At 36.5% G+C, this 20,825-nt stretch overlaps 6 protein-coding genes and 2 non-coding genes across 10 annotated transcripts; 6 read left to right on the top strand and 2 right to left on the bottom strand.

The window, feature by feature from the left end:
- The first annotated feature begins 68 nt into the window (after positions 1 to 68).
- LOC17894308 (endoplasmic reticulum metallopeptidase 1) lies at positions 69 to 5,411 on the top strand. 2 transcript variants are annotated; one of them, XM_006301173.2, is made up of 20 exons: positions 70 to 418; positions 493 to 578; positions 704 to 805; positions 1,042 to 1,148; positions 1,237 to 1,337; positions 1,520 to 1,607; positions 1,965 to 2,053; positions 2,180 to 2,319; positions 2,416 to 2,581; positions 2,663 to 2,798; positions 2,886 to 2,979; positions 3,100 to 3,229; positions 3,311 to 3,370; positions 3,468 to 3,586; positions 3,760 to 3,884; positions 4,052 to 4,276; positions 4,365 to 4,525; positions 4,618 to 4,781; positions 4,875 to 4,957; positions 5,044 to 5,411. In XM_006301173.2, the coding sequence occupies exons 1-20, from the start codon at positions 200 to 202 to the stop codon at positions 5,271 to 5,273; spliced, it is 2,625 nt and encodes an 874-aa protein (XP_006301235.1). In that variant the 5' UTR covers positions 70 to 199; the 3' UTR covers positions 5,274 to 5,411. The 2 variants fall into 2 exon arrangements, with proteins under 2 accessions (XP_023644114.1, XP_006301235.1); XM_023788346.1 differs by having other exon boundaries at positions 69 to 418; positions 4,618 to 4,957.
- A 1,276-nt stretch (positions 5,412 to 6,687) lies between these two features.
- LOC17895914 (60S ribosomal protein L17-2) lies at positions 6,688 to 8,406 on the top strand. Its single transcript, XM_006302814.2, has 7 exons — positions 6,688 to 6,732; positions 6,832 to 6,868; positions 6,981 to 7,021; positions 7,546 to 7,776; positions 7,873 to 7,975; positions 8,063 to 8,130; positions 8,219 to 8,406. Exons 1-7 carry the CDS (start codon positions 6,730 to 6,732, stop codon positions 8,261 to 8,263), a joined length of 528 nt encoding a protein of 175 aa, XP_006302876.2. The 5' UTR covers positions 6,688 to 6,729; the 3' UTR covers positions 8,264 to 8,406.
- Positions 7,130 to 7,261, top strand: LOC111832252. The gene has a single exon (XR_002835290.1). It is a non-coding gene; the product is annotated as a small nucleolar RNA snoR74 (small nucleolar RNA).
- Positions 7,339 to 7,471, top strand: LOC111832253. Its single transcript, XR_002835291.1, has one exon. It is a non-coding gene; the product is annotated as a small nucleolar RNA snoR74 (small nucleolar RNA).
- Positions 8,407 to 8,454: 48 nt separating the features above from the next.
- Positions 8,455 to 10,449, bottom strand: LOC17896355 (small ribosomal subunit biogenesis GTPase RsgA 1, mitochondrial). The gene is made up of 5 exons (XM_006301875.2): positions 9,746 to 10,449; positions 9,434 to 9,652; positions 9,156 to 9,350; positions 8,885 to 9,069; positions 8,455 to 8,795 (listed from the first exon to the last, which is right to left on the bottom strand). The coding sequence occupies exons 1-5, from the start codon at positions 10,427 to 10,429 to the stop codon at positions 8,600 to 8,602; spliced, it is 1,479 nt and encodes a 492-aa protein (XP_006301937.2). The 5' UTR covers positions 10,430 to 10,449; the 3' UTR covers positions 8,455 to 8,599.
- Positions 10,450 to 10,638: 189 nt separating this feature from the next.
- On the top strand, positions 10,639 to 11,750 carry LOC17894649 (F-box/kelch-repeat protein At3g13680). Its single transcript, XM_023788521.1, has 2 exons — positions 10,639 to 11,646; positions 11,706 to 11,750. Exons 1-2 carry the CDS (start codon positions 10,639 to 10,641, stop codon positions 11,748 to 11,750), a joined length of 1,053 nt encoding a protein of 350 aa, XP_023644289.1.
- A 311-nt stretch (positions 11,751 to 12,061) lies between these two features.
- On the bottom strand, positions 12,062 to 13,740 carry LOC17894157 (small ribosomal subunit biogenesis GTPase RsgA 2, mitochondrial). Its single transcript, XM_023788522.1, is given in 7 exon segments — positions 12,062 to 12,179; positions 12,259 to 12,443; positions 12,522 to 12,564; positions 12,566 to 12,693; positions 12,826 to 13,041; positions 13,115 to 13,536; positions 13,539 to 13,740. Coding segments are annotated over 7 exon segments (1,314 nt in total).
- A 4,253-nt stretch (positions 13,741 to 17,993) lies between these two features.
- On the top strand, positions 17,994 to 20,706 carry LOC17894703 (F-box/kelch-repeat protein At1g67480). 2 transcript variants are annotated; one of them, XM_006302345.2, is made up of 5 exons: positions 17,994 to 18,136; positions 18,657 to 18,729; positions 18,829 to 19,634; positions 19,737 to 20,055; positions 20,166 to 20,706. In XM_006302345.2, exons 3-5 carry the CDS (start codon positions 19,132 to 19,134, stop codon positions 20,472 to 20,474), a joined length of 1,131 nt encoding a protein of 376 aa, XP_006302407.1. In that variant the 5' UTR covers positions 17,994 to 18,136; positions 18,657 to 18,729; positions 18,829 to 19,131; the 3' UTR covers positions 20,475 to 20,706. The 2 variants fall into 2 exon arrangements, with proteins under 2 accessions (XP_006302407.1, XP_006302408.1); XM_006302346.2 differs by lacking the exon at positions 17,994 to 18,136 and adding an exon at positions 18,143 to 18,275.
- Positions 20,707 to 20,825: the final 119 nt, after the last annotated feature.

Raw genomic sequence — 20,825 nt, forward strand, 5'->3', positions numbered from 1 at the left:
AGAGAAACGTATTTAACGTGAGGACAATTTAGTAAATTTTGATCACACCGTAAACTCTCTTCTCTGACACACGGCGACGGCGTTCCCGTTCTGTGTTGTGTTCTGTTCTGTTCCGTTATATTACAAAACTGAAAACAATCGTTGTCTTTCAAGTACAAGCGAGATTTGTCTCTCTGATCTCTTTGTCATTACCAAACCGATGAAGGCGTTTTGGAGAATGAGTTCAAGAGATGCCACTGGATTCAAGTTCCTATTCTCAATCGTCTTCATCTACGCTTTAATGTCAGCTATTGTTTACTCCGTCCTCCACATGAAACTCATCTCTCCGCTTCCTTCTGACGCTCCTCTAGAACGGTTCTCTGAAGCTAGAGCCGTCGAACATATCCGTGTCTTGGCTGAGGAGATCGATGGTCGTCAGGTGATTCGCCGCCGTTTCATCTCTTTCTCTGCCTCTCTCTCTCTCTTCACTCTCTGATCTTATGGGTTTTGTAGGAAGGACGACCAGGGCTTAAAGAAGCTGCAACATATATAAAATCGCAATTGGAGATGGTAAAAGAGAGAGCTGGACCTAATCTAAGGTTTAGAAGATGCACTCTCTTAAAAAATATATTGATTGATTCCAATCTTTAAAAAGAATGTTTTTTTTTCTTGTTAACTTTTTGTTTATCTGAGCTGAAAAATGAATGCTTTTGTTGTATAATAGAGTTGAGGTGGAGGAGACTCAGGTGGATGGTTCTTTTAGCATGATGTTTCTTGGTCACAGCATATCACTTGGATACAGAAACCATACAAATATACTTATGCGGTACTCTTTCTTTAACTATTTGAAAATCTTATGTAATTCCTTAACTAGTACATTGAAGTTTCTGGCTTATTCAGGAGAGTATCTAGTTTGCATTTATGATTCACTTTGGTTCTGACCATTCTTTCTCGTATTTGTCTTATTTTATATTCAGGCATTAGTAGTCTGCAACATTGAATGATTTGTGTCCCCACTTATTAATGCCAAACATTTCACCATTGTTTTTTGTTTTGTTGCAGTATCTCCTCAGTTCATTCTCATGACACTGATGCATCTGTATTGATGAATGCACATTATGACAGTCCTGTTAACTCTCCTGGAGCTGGTGACTGTGGGTCATGTGTTGGTGAGTTTGGGGTACCATTTATTTAGTTTTTTCCTTTCTAAACCACTAAATTCATGGATTTATCATTTATGTATTTCCATTTTTGCAGCATCACTACTTGAATTAGCAAGGCTGGTAGTGGATTCTGGTTGGATCCCTCCTCGACCTGTAATATTTCTCTTTAATGGTGCTGAAGAGCTTTTTATGCTGGTAACATAGTTATGCTGATGCTTAGTACTCTTTCGTGTGGAATAATGTTGTTTCATGAAATTTATCTTCTTGGTCTTAATGTATTTTGTAGTTGCTAAATAGTAAGCGTTTTTTTTATAGTCAAGATGATGAAAATAAGCTCTTACTTTACATGGTGGTGTGGTGTTTTGTCGTGTATTTAGGGCTCGCACGGTTTCATGACTAAGCATAAGTTAAAAGACACCATTGGAGCTTTTATAAACGTGGAAGCTTCTGGGACAGGGGGTATTGGTAAGATCTTGTATTCCTTAAGGACTGTTCAGATGGTGTAAATTTGATGATGAAGAAAACCATTACAATGATGTTCTTAAGTTTGGTCTTGGATGCTCTTATATTTATGAGGACTGAAACAAAAAGCTTATCTATTAACATCTGTGTATACTGTTGCCTTTAGGCTTATTGACGAACTTTTGTTGCAACATCGTGTCTTTAGAACATAAATGCATGCACATACATCATTCTCAGGAAGAATATGCGTTGGCTTATTAGTGACAGTATTATGTGTTTGCTTTTTAATGACTATTTGTTTTAACTTTCTATGGTGGTGTTAATTATTAGTACTTTTGTTTCAATGTCAATGGCTGGCAGATCTGGTCTGCCAATCAGGGCCTGGTTCGTGGCCGTCCCAAATCTATTCTCAAGCTGCAGTGTATCCAATGGCGCAGAGTTCTGCACAGGTATCTCTCTCTGTCATCTCTGCTTTTGCCAAGTGATAGTGGGGTCAATAACAAAACTGTATCCAGCCACTTTGTTTCTAGTTCATCTATGTCAATGACTTTAACTTGTCCTGTGATATTTCCCAGGATGTTTTCCCTGTAATTCCTGGAGACACCGATTACAGAATGTTTGCAGAAGATTATGCCGACATCCCGGGGCTAGACATTATCTTTCTTCTGGGCGGTTACTACTACCATACTTCCTTTGATACAGTGGACAGAATAGTGTATGCATCGTTTTGGTATATATTATGGTTGAACTTTTCCTTACTATTCTTTACTATTTAGTACGATCCTCGTTTCACAGAATATCTTTGAACCAGACCCGGAAGCATGCAAGCGCGTGGAGAAAACTTATTTAGCGTGCTTAAAGCCTTCACGAGTTCTTCTAGACTGAAGGTTGCTAGTGAAAGAAAGTCACTTGACGTGGATGCTAACAATGATATGGTTGAAAGAGCTGTTTTCTTTGATTACTTAACATTCTTCATGGTAGGTGTTTTTGACTTTGCTCAACATCTTTTTCTTAACTTGTTTAAACTCTTGACAAGCTGATATCATGAAATTTATCAGGTGTACTATCCAAGAAGAGTAGCCATGATACTTCACAACTTCCCAGCTGCTTTGTTCCTTTCTGTTCCTTTCTTTTTGTATATGATGGACCATAGGACACATTCTTTGTTATCAATCTTCTGGGCTTTCTTGAGAGGTAAAAATTTGCATATCTTTGAATTTCTGAATTGTTATTTTGTACGATGTTTTGGAGGTTTAACATTGTAAACCATTGCCTGATCAGGAGTTATGCACCATTTCGCTGGGATTTTACTTGGTGTGATATTCCCGGTTCTTTTCGCAGTCATCAGATTGTTCTTTGCTTATCCCATGAGCTGGTTGGTTTTATATATCTTGTTACATTGTTCAACATTTTACTTAGTGCACAATAAAGGTGTCGAAACAGTGGAGAATTTTATTGGTGAGGGAGACTAATTAAAGTTATGGTGATAATGCAGGTTTGCTCATTCATACTTGGCTTTCTTGATGTTCATCCCCTGCTCATTTTTTGGCCTTTTAATTCCAAGAGCTATCTCTGATCGTGTCTCACATTGTCAAGGTGTTACATCCAAGAAGATTATGAAAATTGTAAAGTCCTTATTCTTCCTCCTTGTCTCATTAGCCTCCCTGTCTATTACTAGAAAATGTCTTTTAACTATGATCTTGTAGGAACCATCTGATGAAGCAAGGTTTTGGGGAGCATTTGGGTTCTATGCGTTTTCAACTTCGGTATGTGCTTTTTTTTTTATCCTCTTGGTTTATATTTTACCTCGAACTTTTGTTACTTGTTTGGCTGATCTTTTACTAATTGGAGAAACGTTTTCAGGCATATTTTTTCGCTGGATTAAATGGAGGATTCATGACATTTGTCATCTGCATTTCTATGCTACTCGGATGGGTTGCTTTCTGTTTGTCAGTCAAGTCCTATGGCTATAACTCAATCAAGTAAGACTACTAGACATTACTTGTTTTTTTGGAACATAGGACATATCTTTTGCCAATAAGATCCTTGGTTTAGACAGTAGTCTGGAGTTCGACTTCTAATAATACTTCTAGCTTTTCATTTTCGAGACGACATTGATTTTAATCTGTTGTATAATAGAGTTTATGTCATCCAGGTGTCCCATGTTTTATGTGATACCTCTTGTTCCATGCCTTCTGTATTCTCTCTATTTTGGTGGTATTCTTGCACTATTTTTAATTGAGAAGACGGGAATGATGGGAGCAATTCCACCACCTTATGGTTAGTTTTACTTAACTCGATTCTTTTCAAAAAGTATCTTTCTGATTCAGCTAAACCGATTCACTCCATTTGAGAATTTTACCATTGAAACATTAAATAGCTTGTTGTGATTTCAAGTCTGGCTTTCATTGTGAAGATGTTTATTGTACAATAATTTTGGTTTGCAGGATTTTATCTAGCAGATGTAGCAGTTGCTGCAGTCATTGGAATTGTCACCGGCTTGTGTTTGGGTCCGGTAATACCAGTTTGTGATCGTTGGCTGGCCAAATCGTCGATCTTGAAATTCTTGCTTCACTTCAGTGTGGTCATGTTGGCGGTATCATCACAGTTCTTTCCTTATAGCAAAGATGCACCGAAGAGAGTTGTACTCCAACACACATTCATGTCTGCTGGTAGACTTTTCTCATGCAATATGGAACTGTTTTCGAAGTGATCTTTTTTTTGCTGAAATGAAGTAAATGTTTAAAGTTACTGTTGCAGGTGGAAATGAAATCACAGGCTCAAGTTACGATTTAGCTGTCATTGATTCAAATTCTATGGAGTTTGTTTTCAAGCATGCTCCAGAGGTGGCAGAGGAACTTAATGTTGGCCCTTCATTTTCGTTAGCAAATGCTGAAGCATCTCCTCAAGAAGCTTGGTTGGTATGTTCATTAGATTCATTTAATCGTATCTGCTATTGGCAAGATAGTAAGTGTCTTCAGTTTGGAGTAAAGAGTTGTTTTGGTATCTACAGGCACTTTTCCCTATTTCCTGTGTAGTAACAACAAACGGGAGGTTCTCTGCTAAAGCCAGCAATATTTCGGAACGATATAGCCAATTCCCGTACCTACAAACTCGTAAACCGCAAACGATATTTAAAAACGGAACTCGCAGAGTTCATCTGGAACTCTCTCTGGGGTTAGTTGGACTCCAAGAAAAAAAGAGCTTCTTGTGCTATTACCAAATTTGTTTATTAACTATTGGCCTATTGCCCATATTGTTCATATGCAGCTCGTTGGAGGAGATCTGGGTCACGGTTCTGAACATAACCGGTCCATTATCAGGATGGTCGTTCGCAGATGGCAAACCTCCAGGTTACAAACAAAGAACCCTCTTTGTCCTTGTCGTAACACATTAACTAAAAGACCGTAAAACCAAAATGGGTTTATTGTTGTTGCAGCACCTGAGCTCCCACCGGGTGGTCCACCATCTTACATATTGAGACTGAGTGGTAACAGCGGTGAGAAGTGGATCTTCTGGTTAGAGGCAAGTAGTGAAGAAGAAGTGAGAGTAGATGTAGCTGTTCTTGATCAACGTCTTGATGAAGAAACTATACATTTGAAGGGTCTTTTCCCAAAATGGTCAGACGTCATTGCATACACTAGCTTTCTTTCTACTTACTTCTTCTAAATCATAGACTGTTTTATTTATTATATATTCTCTTTTTGCTTTTGCTAAAACATTAGTGAATAAATCCGTTTTTTAACGCGGGACATATAGTTCAATCCAATGTGTTTATTTATTTTAATATATAGTGACCTGATATTATATAGCAACATGACTAAGTCTTATTCGCTGCTCTAGTCTCTGTCAAAGCATAACACCAATTCTGAAGTTGAGTTTTAGACACTTAGATCTCCATTAATCCTTTATTTGCTAGGGTTATTGATTGCTCATATCAACTTGAATAAAGCAATCAATAACCTAATTAACTATATTCTGAAGTATTTTATTAATCCCAAATGATGTTTTTTTTTTGGTCATCAACTCCCAAAGTATGTTCATAAGGAGCTTGGTATGGTAATGCAATACGACAACTGCTTTTAGGCTTCCATGATCAATATGCGTGGCCTCGTTCTAACCGTGACCATCCAATCTACCGAGTTGAACGGATATCTTCACTATGGAGCAATACGCCTAGCATTAACTTTTCATGGAAGAAAAGGCTTACCGGTAGTGGCAAGATTCGCTCTCCTCGACACCAGATACAAAGAGTACCAACATAGGATTTTAGACACTTCAGCTTATGGTGAACAAATCTCTCCAAACTTGTTATTTATAGTACATAATCTAAGGAAGCGAATTAGTTAAGCTACTTCCAGAATCATGGATAACCAATTACGAAAAACTCCATGAAAAAAGTACACCAATACAATCAGTGGATTCTCCTTTCTTCACACTTATTACACATACTTTACTTCACACCATAATTCACATCAATATTTTACTTCACATCATACTTCACATCAATCTTTTACTTGATACTTCACTTCTAAAATTTATAGCTGCTAAGTTGCAAAAAGATAATTGAATGCAATGTTTTTTAGAAAAAGACAAATGAAAAACATTGCATTCAGTTACCAAACGACTTTATTGTTGGGCGACTCTGGAAAAGGCTGGATTTTCATCCGTCTTTTTCTAAAAAACATTGCATTCAATTACCTTTTTGCAATTTAGGAACTATAAAGTTTAGAATTGCATTACCATACCAAACTCCTTATGAACATACTTTGGGAGTTGATGACTAAAAACAAACAATAGTAATATTGCATTCCTGTTGATGTTGTGTAGTGAATCATGTTATGTGTTTCACCAAAAAAAAAATTATAACCAAGGTTTTCAACAATTAAATTCACGATATTGATATTGGGAATTCAAATGGATGGACAAGAAAAGAAACAAAATCTGAATAGAAGAATAGCCCAATTCCTAGTATTAATGGGCTCTTTCATAAAGCCCGTAAAATCATTACAACTAAACAAGAAGAGGCCCATTAGGTTTTAGGGTTTATATATTTTTCACTATATAAACTCTCCCTCTAACATATCTCTCAACTCTTCTGCAGCCGATTCTTCTATTAGCCGCCATGGTAATTGCTTGAAGCTTCCCACTCCATCTCTACTCTCGCAGATTTAACCTAGAAATCGGATTATCTAATTTTCTTATCTTTCCTGTGATAATTTCGCAGGTGAAGTATTCGCAAGAACCCGACAACCAGACCAAGTGTAAGTTCTTTCCGACATTTATCTTAGTACCATTTCGTTGTCTCGATTCGTTTTACTCTGTATCCGATTTTGTGTAATGATCTTTGTGGATACATTTGGTTTGATTTTGCAGCTTGCAAGGCTAGAGGATCCGATCTTAGGGTTCACTTCAAGGTATGTATAGCTTCGTAGTTACATTTTTCTCTCATCTTTTTGGTTTTTTTTTCCGATGTAGTTGGATTTATGATTAGGATGATTGTAGCTTTAGGTTAACCTGATTGAGAAAAAGCAGAGTTCTGTTGCAATTTACAGATCTCACGTATACTTCAGGGAAATTGAATTGGTCATCGTGATTGGGTGAATCTATGTTTATTTTTCTCATAACTATAAGGTTCAGTACATGATGGTACATTGATTATAATATAGCATTTCATATCTTTAGCTAGTGTTAGGGGTTTTTTTGGTTAGCAAGTTAGTATGCAACCTGATTAAAAAAAGCAGGGCTTTGTTGCCTTTTTCAGTGAATGAAGCTCTCGTATATATCAGGGAAATAACGGGCATTGTTCTTGGGTGAACCTATGTAGAATTGTAGTGACTAATGGTTCAGTAAATGATGCCACATTTTAATGACTGTTGTTTTGTAATTTGTTGGTTGGTTCTAATTTTGTTTCTGTTTTTCTATGGGTTGCGTGGAACAGAACACTAGGGAAACAGCGCATGCCATCAGGAAGCTACCATTGATCAAGGCGAAGAGGTACCTTGAGGATGTGATAGCTCACAAGCAAGCAATCCCCTTCACTCGTTTCTGCAGAGGTGTAGGGAGAACTGCCCAAGCTAAGAACAGGCATTCTAATGGTCAAGGACGTTGGCCAGCCAAGTCTGCTCAGTTTGTTCTTGATTTGCTCAAGAACGCTGAGAGCAATGCTGAGGTGAGAATAACAATCATTTGATTATGACTCTGTGAAATTTGTCATTGTTCTCTCTGCCCTTTAGCTAATAAGGTTACTTTGATTGTTGTTCTTCAGGTGAAAGGTTTGGATGTTGATGCCCTCTTCATATCACACATCCAAGTGAACCAGGCCGCAAAGCAAAGGAGAAGGACTTACCGTGCTCATGGAAGAATCAACCGTAAGTTTTGAGGTTTTGTAAGTTATACTTGCATGGTTAGTTTTAGTTTTCCTTTTGTTTGACTCTGTATCTTTCTTATTTTACCAGCTTACATGTCCAACCCATGCCACATTGAGTTGATTTTGTCAGAGAAGGAAGAGCCTGTCAAGAAAGAGGTAAATCATATTTTATCTCATTGGTATTTCCAGGATTCTTGTTAATATTAGTGATTCTAATTTCGTAAATGTTCTTTGGTAATTGCAGCCGGAGACTCAGTTGGCAGCGAAGTCTAAGAAGACAGCAGCTTAAGCTTTCTTTGTTTTTAATTTCTATGTCCTTGTGCTCTTTGAAGAGATTTTGTTTCCTTTTACTTTTAGCTCGAATCGTTTTGTAAGACGACGGATAGATTCTTCTTGGAGATTTTCGCTTAATGGTTATGAAATCATTTATCATGTTTAGTAGTAATCATTTTTTCTAAAACATTAAAAGTTTAACCGAAATAAAAAATTCTGCAATATTAATATCTTCTGATTAAGTTACCGCTTTGTCAATGAGGCAGAAGTGCAAAAAACGCTTAGAACAAAAGAGATCTGTACAATTTTTTACATCTTCTGTCTAAAGTCTTTCGTGTGAACACGAGTTCTCTCATTGTTGTTTCTTCTCATTCTCAATCGCTTGGACTATTGGGTCGTTCTCTATGTCGAAGTCGCTGTCTTCATCTTCGAACTCATCCAGCTCACTGATCATTGTCTGTTTTGTTTTCTTCCTTGACTCTCTCCTATGCTTCTTAGGAACTAGCCGTGGCTCAGCATGTTTTACACCCATGTCTCCCACCTTGTACCTGTGTCAAGGATTCCCTTGTTAACAACACTTAGGAATTAATCTATCTAAAAATAGAAGATGTAGTTTCAGCGGAAACCACAACTATACCTAACATCATCTTCCCTCTTGGTTCCAAAAGTCCTAAGCTGAAACTCCTCCCTTATTCTGATCTCATCAAGCAGTTGTAAGTAGTATGGATACCTTTCCCAATCACCTTTAACAACACACCCTGGTTCCCCTATATGCAAGCAATCTCTAAATCCACATTTTTCACCTTCAATCATGTTCCGTATCTAAAGAAACAGTTCAATAGACAATACATCGTCACAGTCAGTCGATAAGGGAAATGGGAACAAGCCAATGGGTACAAAGTACAAACCTCAGGGAAGCAGTGTGCAAGTGATTGTTTTGTAACTTTCAGCAAACTAGGCTGGTTAAAGCCAGGAGTATCAGCGAGATAACCACCTTCAGAAACGGGAAGTAGTGATACATTTCGTGTTGTATGTTTACCCCTACCACTTCTAGAAGAAACTTCCCCTACTCGTTGATCATCAAACCACTTATTACCTAGCATCTGTACATCACAAAGGTCAAGTCATGAGAATGATGGCAAAGAAAAGTTAAGCTCTAGAAGGAAATAACACAAAAGAAACTTACAGGCTCAAACCAATTCTCATCTTCCACCTCACCACCACCATGGTTACTTCTCAATATGTTGATTAAACTTGACTTTCCAACACCACTAGGTCCAACAATCACAGAAGTCTGATCCCGCAGGATAAACGCAATCGCATCAAGTCCGTCCTTAGTTCCCACACTGCAAAACAGTGGTTCATAGTTCCAGCTACGCAATCTTATCTTCCAAGATTCCAACTCCTGTAAGCAAAGATCATATTTCCAATCGTCAAACTCAGAAAGCAGCAAGTGGTCTAAACTAGTAGTGAGCTTATGCAGTTCCTTCCTCCTTACCTCTTCACTAATGAGTTCAGTTTTGTTGAGAGCAAGTGTGAGTGGAATACGAGTAGACTCAGCTTCCACCAAGAACCTAGTGAGAGTAAACGGCTCCAGCTTCGGTTGATCCAGAGAGAAAAGAACCAGCAAATGATCAACGTTCGCAACCGGTGGATCCAAAATCTCAGAGCGTCGATGAAACACATTCTCAATCATTCCTCTCCGATCAACCCAATCAATAGATCCAACGAGAACCTTATCCCCAACCAAAACCTTCCTACGTATCTTCTTCAACACAGCTCTTACCACACAAAGCAACTCAACACCAGTCTTAGACGAATCATCATCATCATCACTCTTCACAGAATTAGCTACATCTTGAACAATGACGCGCATAAAGTTCGCTTGAGCGGTGGCAACAGTACCAATAGCTTGAGACTCTAAGAGCGTAGGTTTGTGCTCCGGTGAGAGAACTGGTGACAAGGAGGAGGAGTAATTTTTACCGATATGTTTCGCTCTGAGCATATTCTTGCTCGGTTGGGGTTTTCTCGAGACATCAGGATTATCTCGTCTAGCTGAAAGAGGACAGAAGCTGCGGCGAATTCCGACTGCGACTCGAACTCCGCCTCCGCCGTGAAAAACTGCCGTGCGACGGAGGAACGGAGAAGAGTGGCGGAGGAGTGAAATCGACGATGTCTGCATAAGTAAATTCTAGAAGAATCCAAGACTGTGTAGCGAGGAGAGAACAGTGGAGAATTTGGGTGTGATATGAAGAAGATTGAGTTATGGGCCATATTTTTAAGTTTTATGGGCCCAAACTTAAGGGCCTATCTGACGCTTTTATATAATCAATCGTAATAGCGTGGGGAAGGCGTATAGTTCAAAAAAACCCTAGTTTCCATCTGAAGACGATGATGATGTTCGATCTTCTTCCGGAGGATTTGGTAGAAGAGATACTATCAAGGGTTCAGAGAAGATGTCTAAGAGCAGTGAGATCTACTTGCAAACGATGGAACTGTTTATCGAAAAATCGGATTCTATGTAAGGGAGAAGCAAGACAAGAGTATCTAGGAATCATGGTGAAAGAATCGAAAGTATTCTCAAAGAGTTATGATCTCCATGGAATCCAAAACAAAGAACACGTCGTTACACCATCTATAAAGCAAATAAAAAAGTTTAGTAAACTTGAGATATCTCAAGTCTTTCATTGTGATGGCTTATTGTTATTGGTTGGTAAGGAGGTCAACAACAACACTAGGCTCATAGTTTGGAACCCGTATATGAGCCAGATTAGGTATATTCAACCTAGAACTAACTATGACTTATCAGACGTGTATGCTTTGGGATATGACAACAAGGGTAACCACAAAATCTTGATGATGAGTAGGTATGGTTACGAAATCTTTGATTTTAAGTCTAATTCGTGGAAGGTTCTTGATGATGTTCACCACTCGGATATAATGTGTCATGATCAGAGCGTGTCATTGAAGGGAAATACTTACTTTTATCGTCGGAAAGTGGAAGGATTAAAAGTGATAACAGGGACAAGATTTTTTGTCTGTTTCGATTTTACAAGGGAGAGATTTGGACCGTGTTTTCCTTTACCATCTAACTTTAATGTTAAAGGTACTGTGTATGTGACTCTATCTTCTATTAGAGAAGAACAGCTTGCGTCGTTATGCATACATTGGTATACATATACGGTGGAGATACAAGTGACAACTAAGATTGAGCAAAATGAAGTACTGTGGAGAAAATTCTTAACAGTCGATATTTCTGACTTTTATTCGAAGATCTTCACTGGGAGCTTTTTCATCGACCAAGAGAAGAAACTGGCCGTGATTTTCGCTAGAAGCATATTTAAAGGTTCCTTACAAAGTATAGCTTACATCACTGGAGAGAATGGATTGTTGAGACAAGTGGATCTTGGTGCGGACGCGTCTTCTGTTAAGACACTTATGTGCTCTTATGTTCTAAGTTTAGTGCAAATCAACCAAGGCCTAGAAGTAGAAGTATCACCTAAAGGACAAAAGAAAAGATCCAACTTATCAACCAGTCTTTTTTACAGTACGTTATTTGTTATTTTAATCATCTTCTTTTCATTCATTTTCTCTGTTTTGTATTAAACAAGACTCGTCAAATTACGGATTTATTATCTATATATTTCTAATTTTTATCATATGATACTCAAAAGCATTCTTGTATTCAAGACTTGACAAACATATTTATGGAAAGCTTACTTGGTTTTTACTTTCTTTGGGCGCTTCATTACCTGATATGGTTAATGAACAGACAATTTTTTGGTCGTTACCTAGTAGAGTCCAAGATGCTGTCTTAAAATTTAAGCTCAGTCATCATTGTCTGTTTCATCTTCTTCCTCGACTCTATCCTATACTTCTTACGATCTAGCCGTGCTCTACCTTGTTCCATACCCTTCTCTCCCATCTTGCACCTGTTTCAAGGCTTCCCGAATTAATAATCCACATATGGGGAACCAATAGCTGTTTGTTCCAGGAGAATCGAACCATTACCTAACACCACCTTCCTTTTTGGTTACATACTTATTAAGTTGAGACTCCTCATCGATTTTGATCTCTTCAAGAAGTTGCAAGTAGTAAGGATACCTTTCCCAACCACCTTTCACGGCACAGCCTTGTACCCCTATATGCGAACAGTTTTGGAATTCACATTGTCCTCCCACAACCATTTTACGTATCTAAGGAAAGATTCACAAATCAATCAAGTCAACATATGGGAGAAATGGTGGCACAAGCAAAAAGAAAAGTGTACTAACCTCAGGAAAACATAGGGGAAGTTTTTGCTTTTGTACTCTTATGCTTGTTAAAGCCAGGAGTATCAGCAAGGTATCCACCTTCACGAAGAGGAAGTAGCGTTACGTTTCGCGTTGTATGTTTACCTTTTCCATTTCTAGCTGATACTTCCCCTACGCTTTGCTCTTCAAACCACTTTTTTCATCTTCTTCTTTTGGCCATCATACATTAGTCCTAATATCTGATGAATGTATATGACAAAGGTCAAGTCATGAGGATATGGTTACAAACAATTGTTAGAACTTAAAATGAAGAAAAAAAGCCTACAGGCTTAAACCCTTCTTCGTATTTAATGGTACCACCAAAGCCACTTCTCAATATGTTGATCAAGCTTGACTTCCCAACACCACTAGGGCCAACAATCACAGAAGTCTGATTTTTCAGTTTAAACGCAATATCATCAAGTCCAACTTTAGTTTCAACACTGCAAAACAAGGGTTCATAGTTCCAACCACGCAATCTTGTCTTCCAAGATTCCATTTCCTGCAAACAAGATCATTGTCCCTTAATGCATCAAGCAGAGTAGCTAGTCTAAAACTATGCAATTTACTATTACCTCTTGAGTGACGAGTTCACATTTGTTCAAGGCAAGCGTGACTCGAATGCCAACGGATTCAGCTTCCACCAAGAACCTGGTGAGTGTGAAAGGATCAACCTTAGGTTGTTCAAGAGAGAAGAGAATGAGTAAGTGATCCACATTGGCCACAGGTGGATCCAAAATCTCGGAGACTCGTTTGAAAACATTCTCGATCTTTGCTCTCCGATCAATCCAATCAATGTTATTCAGGTAAACTTTATCACCAACAAGAACCGTCCTCCCTATCTTCTTAAACAAGTTTCTCACCATGCAAAGCAACTCAACGCCAATCTTATCATCATCATGACCATCATCACTTTTGACATAGCCATGTACATGTTGAACAATGACTCGCATATAGTCAGCTTGAGCCGTGGAGACTTTACCAATGGCATCACCGCATCAGGGTTAGCGACCTTAGGTTTGTCGTCGTCCAAGAAGGCTCTGAGAATAGTTTTCTTGCTCGGATGGGGATCTCTAGAGACATAGTAAGGGCTCTCTTGTCTCTCTGAGAGAAAATAAAAGCTGCGGCGGATTCCAGTTCCAACTCCGCCGTGATAGGTCGTCGTGCGATGGAGGAAGGATGTGAAAGCGGCGGTCAACATACAGAAACGACTGTTTTGTCTTCTAGGAAAGAATCATTTAGTGTTTTGTTATCATTTCCGGTTTTGGTAGAGTTTTAGGAAAATAAATATCTTTGCTATATACACTCTTTGATCATTATACAGTATTTTTTGCTTGGGAAAGAAGAAAAAGAGTAAAGGCAGTCAAAGAATAGGGAAGACTCTTGTTCGACTAGAGTGTTTGCTATAGAGAAAATGATCAAGTAAGTAAAGACCGGTTTAATCGTATGATGTAATGGTACTGTAGCTTGTAAATTTTGGTTTACTAAATTTTCTTGTTGTTGTTGTTGTTGTTGTTGTTGTTGTTGTTGTTTGCTGTTTTTAGCATCTTCTAACCCTAGTCGGTCAAAAGAAGCGACTGTGTAAACAAAGGATTTACACAGTCGTAGGAGATTGATATTTTGTAGGAAGGGAGGAGTCATGGTATGTGTCGGTAAGTAATGTGGTGTGTTTATAGAGATGTCGTTATTGTGGGACGAATTATTGTGATAGCGATGAATGAGTTTAATTGAAAATGTAGCAGTGAAAATAGCCTGTCTATCGTAAAATCGTTTAGTCGGTATATTTAAAATTACTTTAAATAGTTTTTTTTTTTGAAAATAAAAAGTATGCTCGAAAAATTCTCAATCTAAAAACAACAACAATTTAACAAATTTAACTGTGTGAGAAAAACTGTATGATATGTGGTATGGTTCAACTGCGATATTTAGAGAAAATAATTTTTGCAGGATAAATACGATTTGTGATGTTTTTGAACTGTTAGATAAATAATATTTATGTTTTTTTAAAACGTATCATGCCTAGTTAATTCCGAAAAAAAAAATTTGAAAATATTAACAAGAAAAAAATTGGATTAAATAGTAACATATATGCGTTATTGCGGTATATGATGAAAACCGTTATAAAATCACAATTCATTGTCTTAATAAAGAAAATATGGTTTAGTATTACTATTGTTTATATCATTAATTAAATAAATTAAGAAATATGGATTCTTGTCTTAAATTTCATGAAGAAATGACACATTAATATGGTATGTTGTAATTTATGAATGATCTTATCTTCGTGTTCTTTCATCATCCATTTATCTTCATTGCCTCTACACTAAACACAAATAGTTGTATACACTGTTCAAGATTTTCGAAGAAAAAATCCAAAAGAGAAAAGAAAAAAAAAGGAATTTTATCTAAAGCTTGAGGTGACTCACGGCCATGTATGTAACATATGGGATTATTATTCTAATCAACAAATTGGATTAAAAATTTAAGAAATATTTATAAAATGCTAATAAATAATCAGAAATAAATATGAACCGTCAAAAATGGCTACCACATGATGACATAACTTGTCAACATCAAACGGATTAATGTGAGATTTATATTAAAAGCAAAAGATAAAAAGTGAATGAAACGATCGCTTTCGGGTCGCCACTTTTAGATTTCTCTATAATTAAATAAAAATAAACAAAGCAATGTTTTCAATTATGGTGTGTTGTTTAAAGTCAAACCTCACGAAAATGTTTTGCTTTGTCTTACTTTTTCATTATTCGTTGGATTCAAAGACTTAATCCTTTTATCTATCAACAAACTAATCCGTATGCATATATTACAACATAAAATTTTAATATTTATTTGCATTTTGTACATGTCTTAATCTTATAACATTCATGTAGATATCGAATGTCAAATATTTAACAAGATAATGAAGAATAAACAAACGTTCACGAGATAAGATCGTCATGGTTGACAGATTCTTTTCTTTCTTTCTTTTTAGCCTTACCAACTGATGTGATTTATTTACTTTTTCTAATCAAAGCAGCTATATATATATATATATATATATATATATATATATATATATATATATATATATATATATATATATATATATATAGTTATCAAACAAAAATATTTTTAAAATACAAAAACAGTATAAAGGGTTCGACCGTGCATGCTTTCAACTTGTGAATTTGTTACGTTGTCGAGGAGGCGACTCATGATCCGACGCGCGTCCTGGTTAATTTGAAGTATGTAAACCATTTAAAAGATTGAAAAAGTTGAAAAATACTAGTATAGCTAAGTTTTATTATTTGAGGTGAAGTAAATAACTCAAGAGACTGAAGAAGTTGAAAAATACTATTTAACTAATTTCCACCATTTGAATTAAAGAAATTGGAAAAATTATTCAACCCATTTAACTTAAGAAATTGAAAAATTGAACAATTTATAAAACGCAAAATTGGTTGCACAAAACGAAAGAGTTAAAGAAAAATAAGTTAAAAAAGAGTGAATCGCATTCAACCCATTTCATCTGCAAAATAGGAGATGAATGAGTTGAACAAATTTCCTTTATAATTAGTTTATTTTTTCAATTTCTTAAGTTGAACAGGTTGAGTAATTTTTTCAACCTCTTCAACTCAAATGGTAAAAACTAGTTGAATAATTTTTTTCAATCTCTTAAATTGTGCAACCATTTGCACCCAAAGAAAAAATGTTCAACTTGTTCATCCACAATTCTGGAGATGAATGAGTTGAATAATATTCAGCCAAATTTTATTCGACTTAATATTTTCAACCTATTCAATTTTGTACAACTATTTGTAGCTTATGATTCGTTTGTAGTGTGTAACTCTCATTTTTTATTCTATCTGTGCGAACAAAAATGTTGTAAGCTACGAAAAAAGTTTTAAGAAGTGTGTATAGTTAATTAGGTTTTTTTTTAGGTAGGATAGCTAATTAGGTTGATTATGTGGATACTTAATGATTTATTGGTAAATGTAAGAAAAATCATGGGAGGATAGACAATCTTTTTTATTAAGTAATGTTTTTTCAATTTCTTTTTAAAAATGTTCTGTTTTTTTTTGGTTACATCTATTTCTTGAAAATAATTGAAAACTATAATATGACTCTTCTGAAGTATAGTAGTTTGCCCCTAATTACAAAGAAGGCAGCAAGCAATGACATGCGACTTTAGTAGAAGGATTCATCATTTTATGGTCACCACGACGACCCACCAAGTTGGAAGACCAAAGATAGATAGGACCACGTCAGACGGATACAAAATTGATACGAGATACGATTACATGTGCCTTCAGATCTCTCCATTGTCTCCATGATTTTGCTTCTTTTGTTTCTTCCACACATATCTAATCGAGTCTTTTTCTTGTTTTCCTCTTCTAAATTCTACAATGTCAATTTCAATAACTTGAAATCTGATTGGCTTATCAAAATAAATAAATTACCAACAGTAACTTTCTAATACGTACTACATTACTACTCTCAACTCAATATCCTCCAATAATGAAGAGAATATATAAAGTATAAATAGTAATTTTACCCTAGAAACTCTGTTTAAATAGTAAATATTCACTAAAATAAATAAAATTAATTAGGGTTTGTAAGATTCGTTATTATTAAGGGTTTACAAGATTCATATGATTTATGGATCTGTTAACTCGGAATTCAATACATCGATCGAAGCAAAGAAACACATTTGTCACATATGAACTGATACTCGATCTTGAAGTTCTTGAAATCTAAATCTCGAGGAAGAGAAAAAAATAGATAAAACTAGAAAATAATTTGTTATCTAAAAACCCCACATATTGGAGATTGATCACTCAGAGAATATCTCAAAGCCCTTGACTAAAAACACAAAAACTGATGAACCACAACGAACTAATGGATCAAGCAAACAGCGCAACTCATGCACTATCTACCAAAATGATTTCCTAATATACAACTACAACACCTACCAAGGTCCAAAGCAACACATTAGTAGTCTTTTAGTCGCTTCTCCAAAAGTAGAGCGAATGAAAACATTATATTCTTTTCTTTTACAGTTTCCTAATTTGACTCTTCTTACATGTTATTCTACGAATTGACCCAAAAAAAAACATGTGGTATAAGTAGAATTCGAACCCATTGTTATTGTGTGTATTTGTGTAACATTATCGTTGAGATTATTATTCAACAAGCGTTTAGTAACTTTAAGGATATTTTCATTAACCAAAAAGAGTTTAAAAAGTATATTAATTTCATTACTTAATTATAAATATTATATTATATTCTGTATCAAAACATGTCTTGTTTTCTTGGTAGTCTCAATAAAAAAAAAACATGTCTTCTGAGCATATATATATATATTTATAAGATGATGGGTCAGTGACGTGGTGACTAGTTGACATTATTATCTCTACGCACGGTGATCCAATTCCACCGTAAATATAAATCCTGAATCTGACGCTCCCTTCAATTCCTCTCCATTACCATTATTAGAGATCTCTCTCTCTCTGTCTTTCTCTGTCAATGTTATCTCCTCTGCACCAACTTCAACGCAAAATAGACCCAAAAACCGACAAAAGCTCCCTATTCTCTTGGTACCTCCTCCTCATCTTTATCTCTTTTCTTTCCTCTCTTCTGTATAAAAATGTCTACTTTAGCCATTTGGATTAATTAGATTCTTCCCTTCTTAAGTTTCTCGCACTTCTTGATAAAACAAGATCATCCCTCTTCAAGGTCTCCATTGATTCCTACTTGTTTCCCTTATTTCTCTGCAATTTGGATTCTTGATGTTTTCTTGAAATGTTTCTTTTGAGATCTTTGGCCAATTCTTGAAACTATTAAGTTTGGTCGTAGGACGTTTTCTTGATATGAGAAATTCAACTTTTTCAGATTTTCTTGATAATGTTTTGCTTTTTTAGGAAATAATTTATAACCATTCGATTTTTAATGTTTTGTATTCTTGTTTATGTGTGGTATATGATTCTTGAAACATGCTAAATTATTCTTTTTTTCTAGCTTGAGCTTTCTTATCTCTTTGTTTGATTGTGATCTTATTGGTTCTTGACTAAGTTCAAGAGTTGACTTGAATCTGACAAAAAAAATTAAATTTTGCAGAAAAATTCATTACTTCTAAAGATGGATGTTGTGGGTGGCTGATGAATCTTCTTCTCTAGCATGACCTTTAATGGTAACATCTCTTCTTGATTCCTAAAAGAGAAACATCTCTTTTGGAAGAATCTTGTTGTTGACGACAAATCTTGTGATCTTGTTTTTTTTTGTTTGGCAGATACAGAGATGTTTGTGAGAAGAAACAACATTAATTTAACTACTAACATTTGTAGAAGCAAAGCCATTGGTATGGAACATGAATTAGATTGTGTTGGACATCAAGAAGTGGTCACTGCAATCTCATTCTTCTCCGCTACATTGTTTATTCCTTTGTCTTTGAAAATCACTATACGTAACGGGTTTCACGAAACTCTTTAGTAACATTTTCCATACACAAAACACGTAAATCTTAGTTTAGAGAATTTTTCTTGAGAAAGGGAGATTTAGCTATCTCTCTCTGTTCAAGAAGATTAGTGGAAAGATGCAAGCGTTTGCTTTAAGTGGGAAGAAAAGGATTGTGAATCACGGAATGTGTTACTCGAAAGGGAATCTTGATATCGGTTCACGGTTGTCTGAGAACTTCATGGATGATCCTTTGATCCCTGGATTGCCTGATGATGTTGCCAAGCAGTGTTTGGCGCTTGTCCCGCGTGCTAGGTTCCCTTCTATGGGAAGTGTATGCAAGAAATGGAGGTTTGTTGTTCAGAGCAAAGAGTTTATTACAGTGAGAAGACTTGCTGGTATGGTTGAGGAGTGGCTATATGTCTTAACGACGAATGCTGGAGGGAATGATAGCCAGTGGGAGGTGATGGACTGTTTGGGACAGAAGCTATCATCTCTTCCACCAATGCCTGGTCCTGTAAAAACAGGGTTTAAGGTTGTTGTGGTTGATGGGAAACTTCTTGTTATTGCTGGTTGTTCTATGATCAATGGTTCTCTTGTTGCATCTGCTGATGTTTATCAGTATGATACTTGCCTCAACAGGTTGGTTTGTAAGCTTTTTTTATTTTCTTGATTTCAGTTTCCTTTGTGAGCTTTGATCCAATGATTGAGTGGATTTTTGTTATATTCTTGAAATGAAATCAGCTGGAGTAGACTAGCAGACCTGGAGGTAGCGCGATATGATTTCGCTTGCGCTGAGGTGAATGGACTTATTTATGTGGTGGGAGGTCACGGGTTAGACGGTGATAGTCTGTCTAGTGCAGAGGTGTATGATCCTGAGACGGGCAAGTGGACATTCATAGAGTCTCTGAGGCGTCCTAGATGGGGTTGTTTCGCTAGCGGATTCAACGGGAAGCTTTACGTGATGGGTGGGAGATCCAACTTCACAATTGGTAACTCAAAACTTCTTGATGTGTACAACACTCAATGTGGCTCCTGGCATGGCAGCAAAAACGGTTTAACTGTAAGTCTCTTTTGAGTCATGATCATTGAGTATGAGAGTCTAATGTTGGCTTCTTGATTCTCATAGATCTCTGGTTTTAAAATCTGACTGCTTGATATGTTCTCTTGCAGATGGTCACAGCTCATGTTGAAGTAGGAAAAAAGCTGTTCTGTATTGACTGGAAGAACCAAAGGAAGATGTCAGTGTTCAATGCAGAAGATGAGACCTGGGAAGTGGTGTCTCTTCCACTATCAGGAAGCTCGAGGACCGGGTTTCAGTTCGGTAAGCTGAGTGGGAAGCTTCTGCTATTTTCATCTCAGGAAGGAACAGGTCACAACACTCTACTATATGACCCGAATGCTGCAGCAGGCACACAGTGGAAAACATCTGAGTTAAAATTGTCTGGTTCGTGCGTATGCAGCGTCACAATCACAGCCTGATTGATGAACTTTAGTGATGCCATTGTGTTGGTTACATTTCTTCATATGATCCAAAAGCAAAGAGAGCATTGTCTCTTTTAAGTTGATAATGATAAACACTGATTTAATAAAGTGGAGAGTGTTCTGTTTCAGTGTTGTTGTAATTTCTCCTCAGTTTGTTTCTTGTAACATATGCGTTTTGATTGATTTCATTTGGAGTTTGTTTAAATGCAATTCGCGTTTCGTTGGCAAAGGCAAAGCTGATTTGGTTTTACAATGGCTTACATTGAGAAGCCACAGAGACTTTTAAGTTTTAACTAGCAACTTCTCTCTTGTTCATACTTTTTTGAATCCAATAGTTACAAAGATTAG

This window comes from Capsella rubella, unplaced genomic scaffold (genome assembly GCF_000375325.1).
Source record: "Capsella rubella cultivar Monte Gargano unplaced genomic scaffold, Caprub1_0 scaffold_2, whole genome shotgun sequence".
NCBI classification, from domain to species: domain Eukaryota; kingdom Viridiplantae; phylum Streptophyta; class Magnoliopsida; order Brassicales; family Brassicaceae; genus Capsella; species Capsella rubella.

Bases quoted from the DNA above. Each gene is read 5' to 3' on its own strand.
- LOC17894308 (XM_023788346.1), top strand. From the start codon at position 200: ATGAAGGCGTTTTGGAGAATGAGTTCAAGAGATGCCACTGGATTCAAG. The intron at 806-1,041 runs GTACTCTTTCTT...GTTTTGTTGCAG, and splicing joins CATACAAATATACTTATGCG to TATCTCCTCAGTTCATTCTC. The intron at 1,338-1,519 runs GTAACATAGTTA...TCGTGTATTTAG, and splicing joins CTGAAGAGCTTTTTATGCTG to GGCTCGCACGGTTTCATGAC.
- LOC17895914 (XM_006302814.2), top strand. The intron at 7,022-7,545 runs GTATGTATAGCT...TGCGTGGAACAG, and splicing joins ATCTTAGGGTTCACTTCAAG to AACACTAGGGAAACAGCGCA. The intron at 7,976-8,062 runs GTAAGTTTTGAG...TTATTTTACCAG, and splicing joins TGCTCATGGAAGAATCAACC to CTTACATGTCCAACCCATGC.
- LOC17894649 (XM_023788521.1), top strand. From the start codon at position 10,639: ATGATGATGTTCGATCTTCTTCCGGAGGATTTGGTAGAAGAGATACTA. The intron at 11,647-11,705 runs GTGGATCTTGGT...TTATGTTCTAAG, and splicing joins AGAATGGATTGTTGAGACAA to TTTAGTGCAAATCAACCAAG.
- LOC17896355 (XM_006301875.2), bottom strand. From the start codon at position 10,429: ATGCAGACATCGTCGATTTCACTCCTCCGCCACTCTTCTCCGTTCCTC. The intron at 9,351-9,433 runs GTAAGTTTCTTT...TGTGATGTACAG, and splicing joins ATGAGAATTGGTTTGAGCCT to ATGCTAGGTAATAAGTGGTT. The intron at 9,070-9,155 runs GTTTGTACTTTG...CTGTTTCTTTAG, and splicing joins TTGCACACTGCTTCCCTGAG to ATACGGAACATGATTGAAGG.
- LOC17894703 (XM_006302345.2), top strand. From the start codon at position 19,132: ATGCAAGCGTTTGCTTTAAGTGGGAAGAAAAGGATTGTGAATCACGGA. The intron at 19,635-19,736 runs GTTGGTTTGTAA...AAATGAAATCAG, and splicing joins TATGATACTTGCCTCAACAG to CTGGAGTAGACTAGCAGACC. The intron at 20,056-20,165 runs GTAAGTCTCTTT...GTTCTCTTGCAG, and splicing joins GCAGCAAAAACGGTTTAACT to ATGGTCACAGCTCATGTTGA.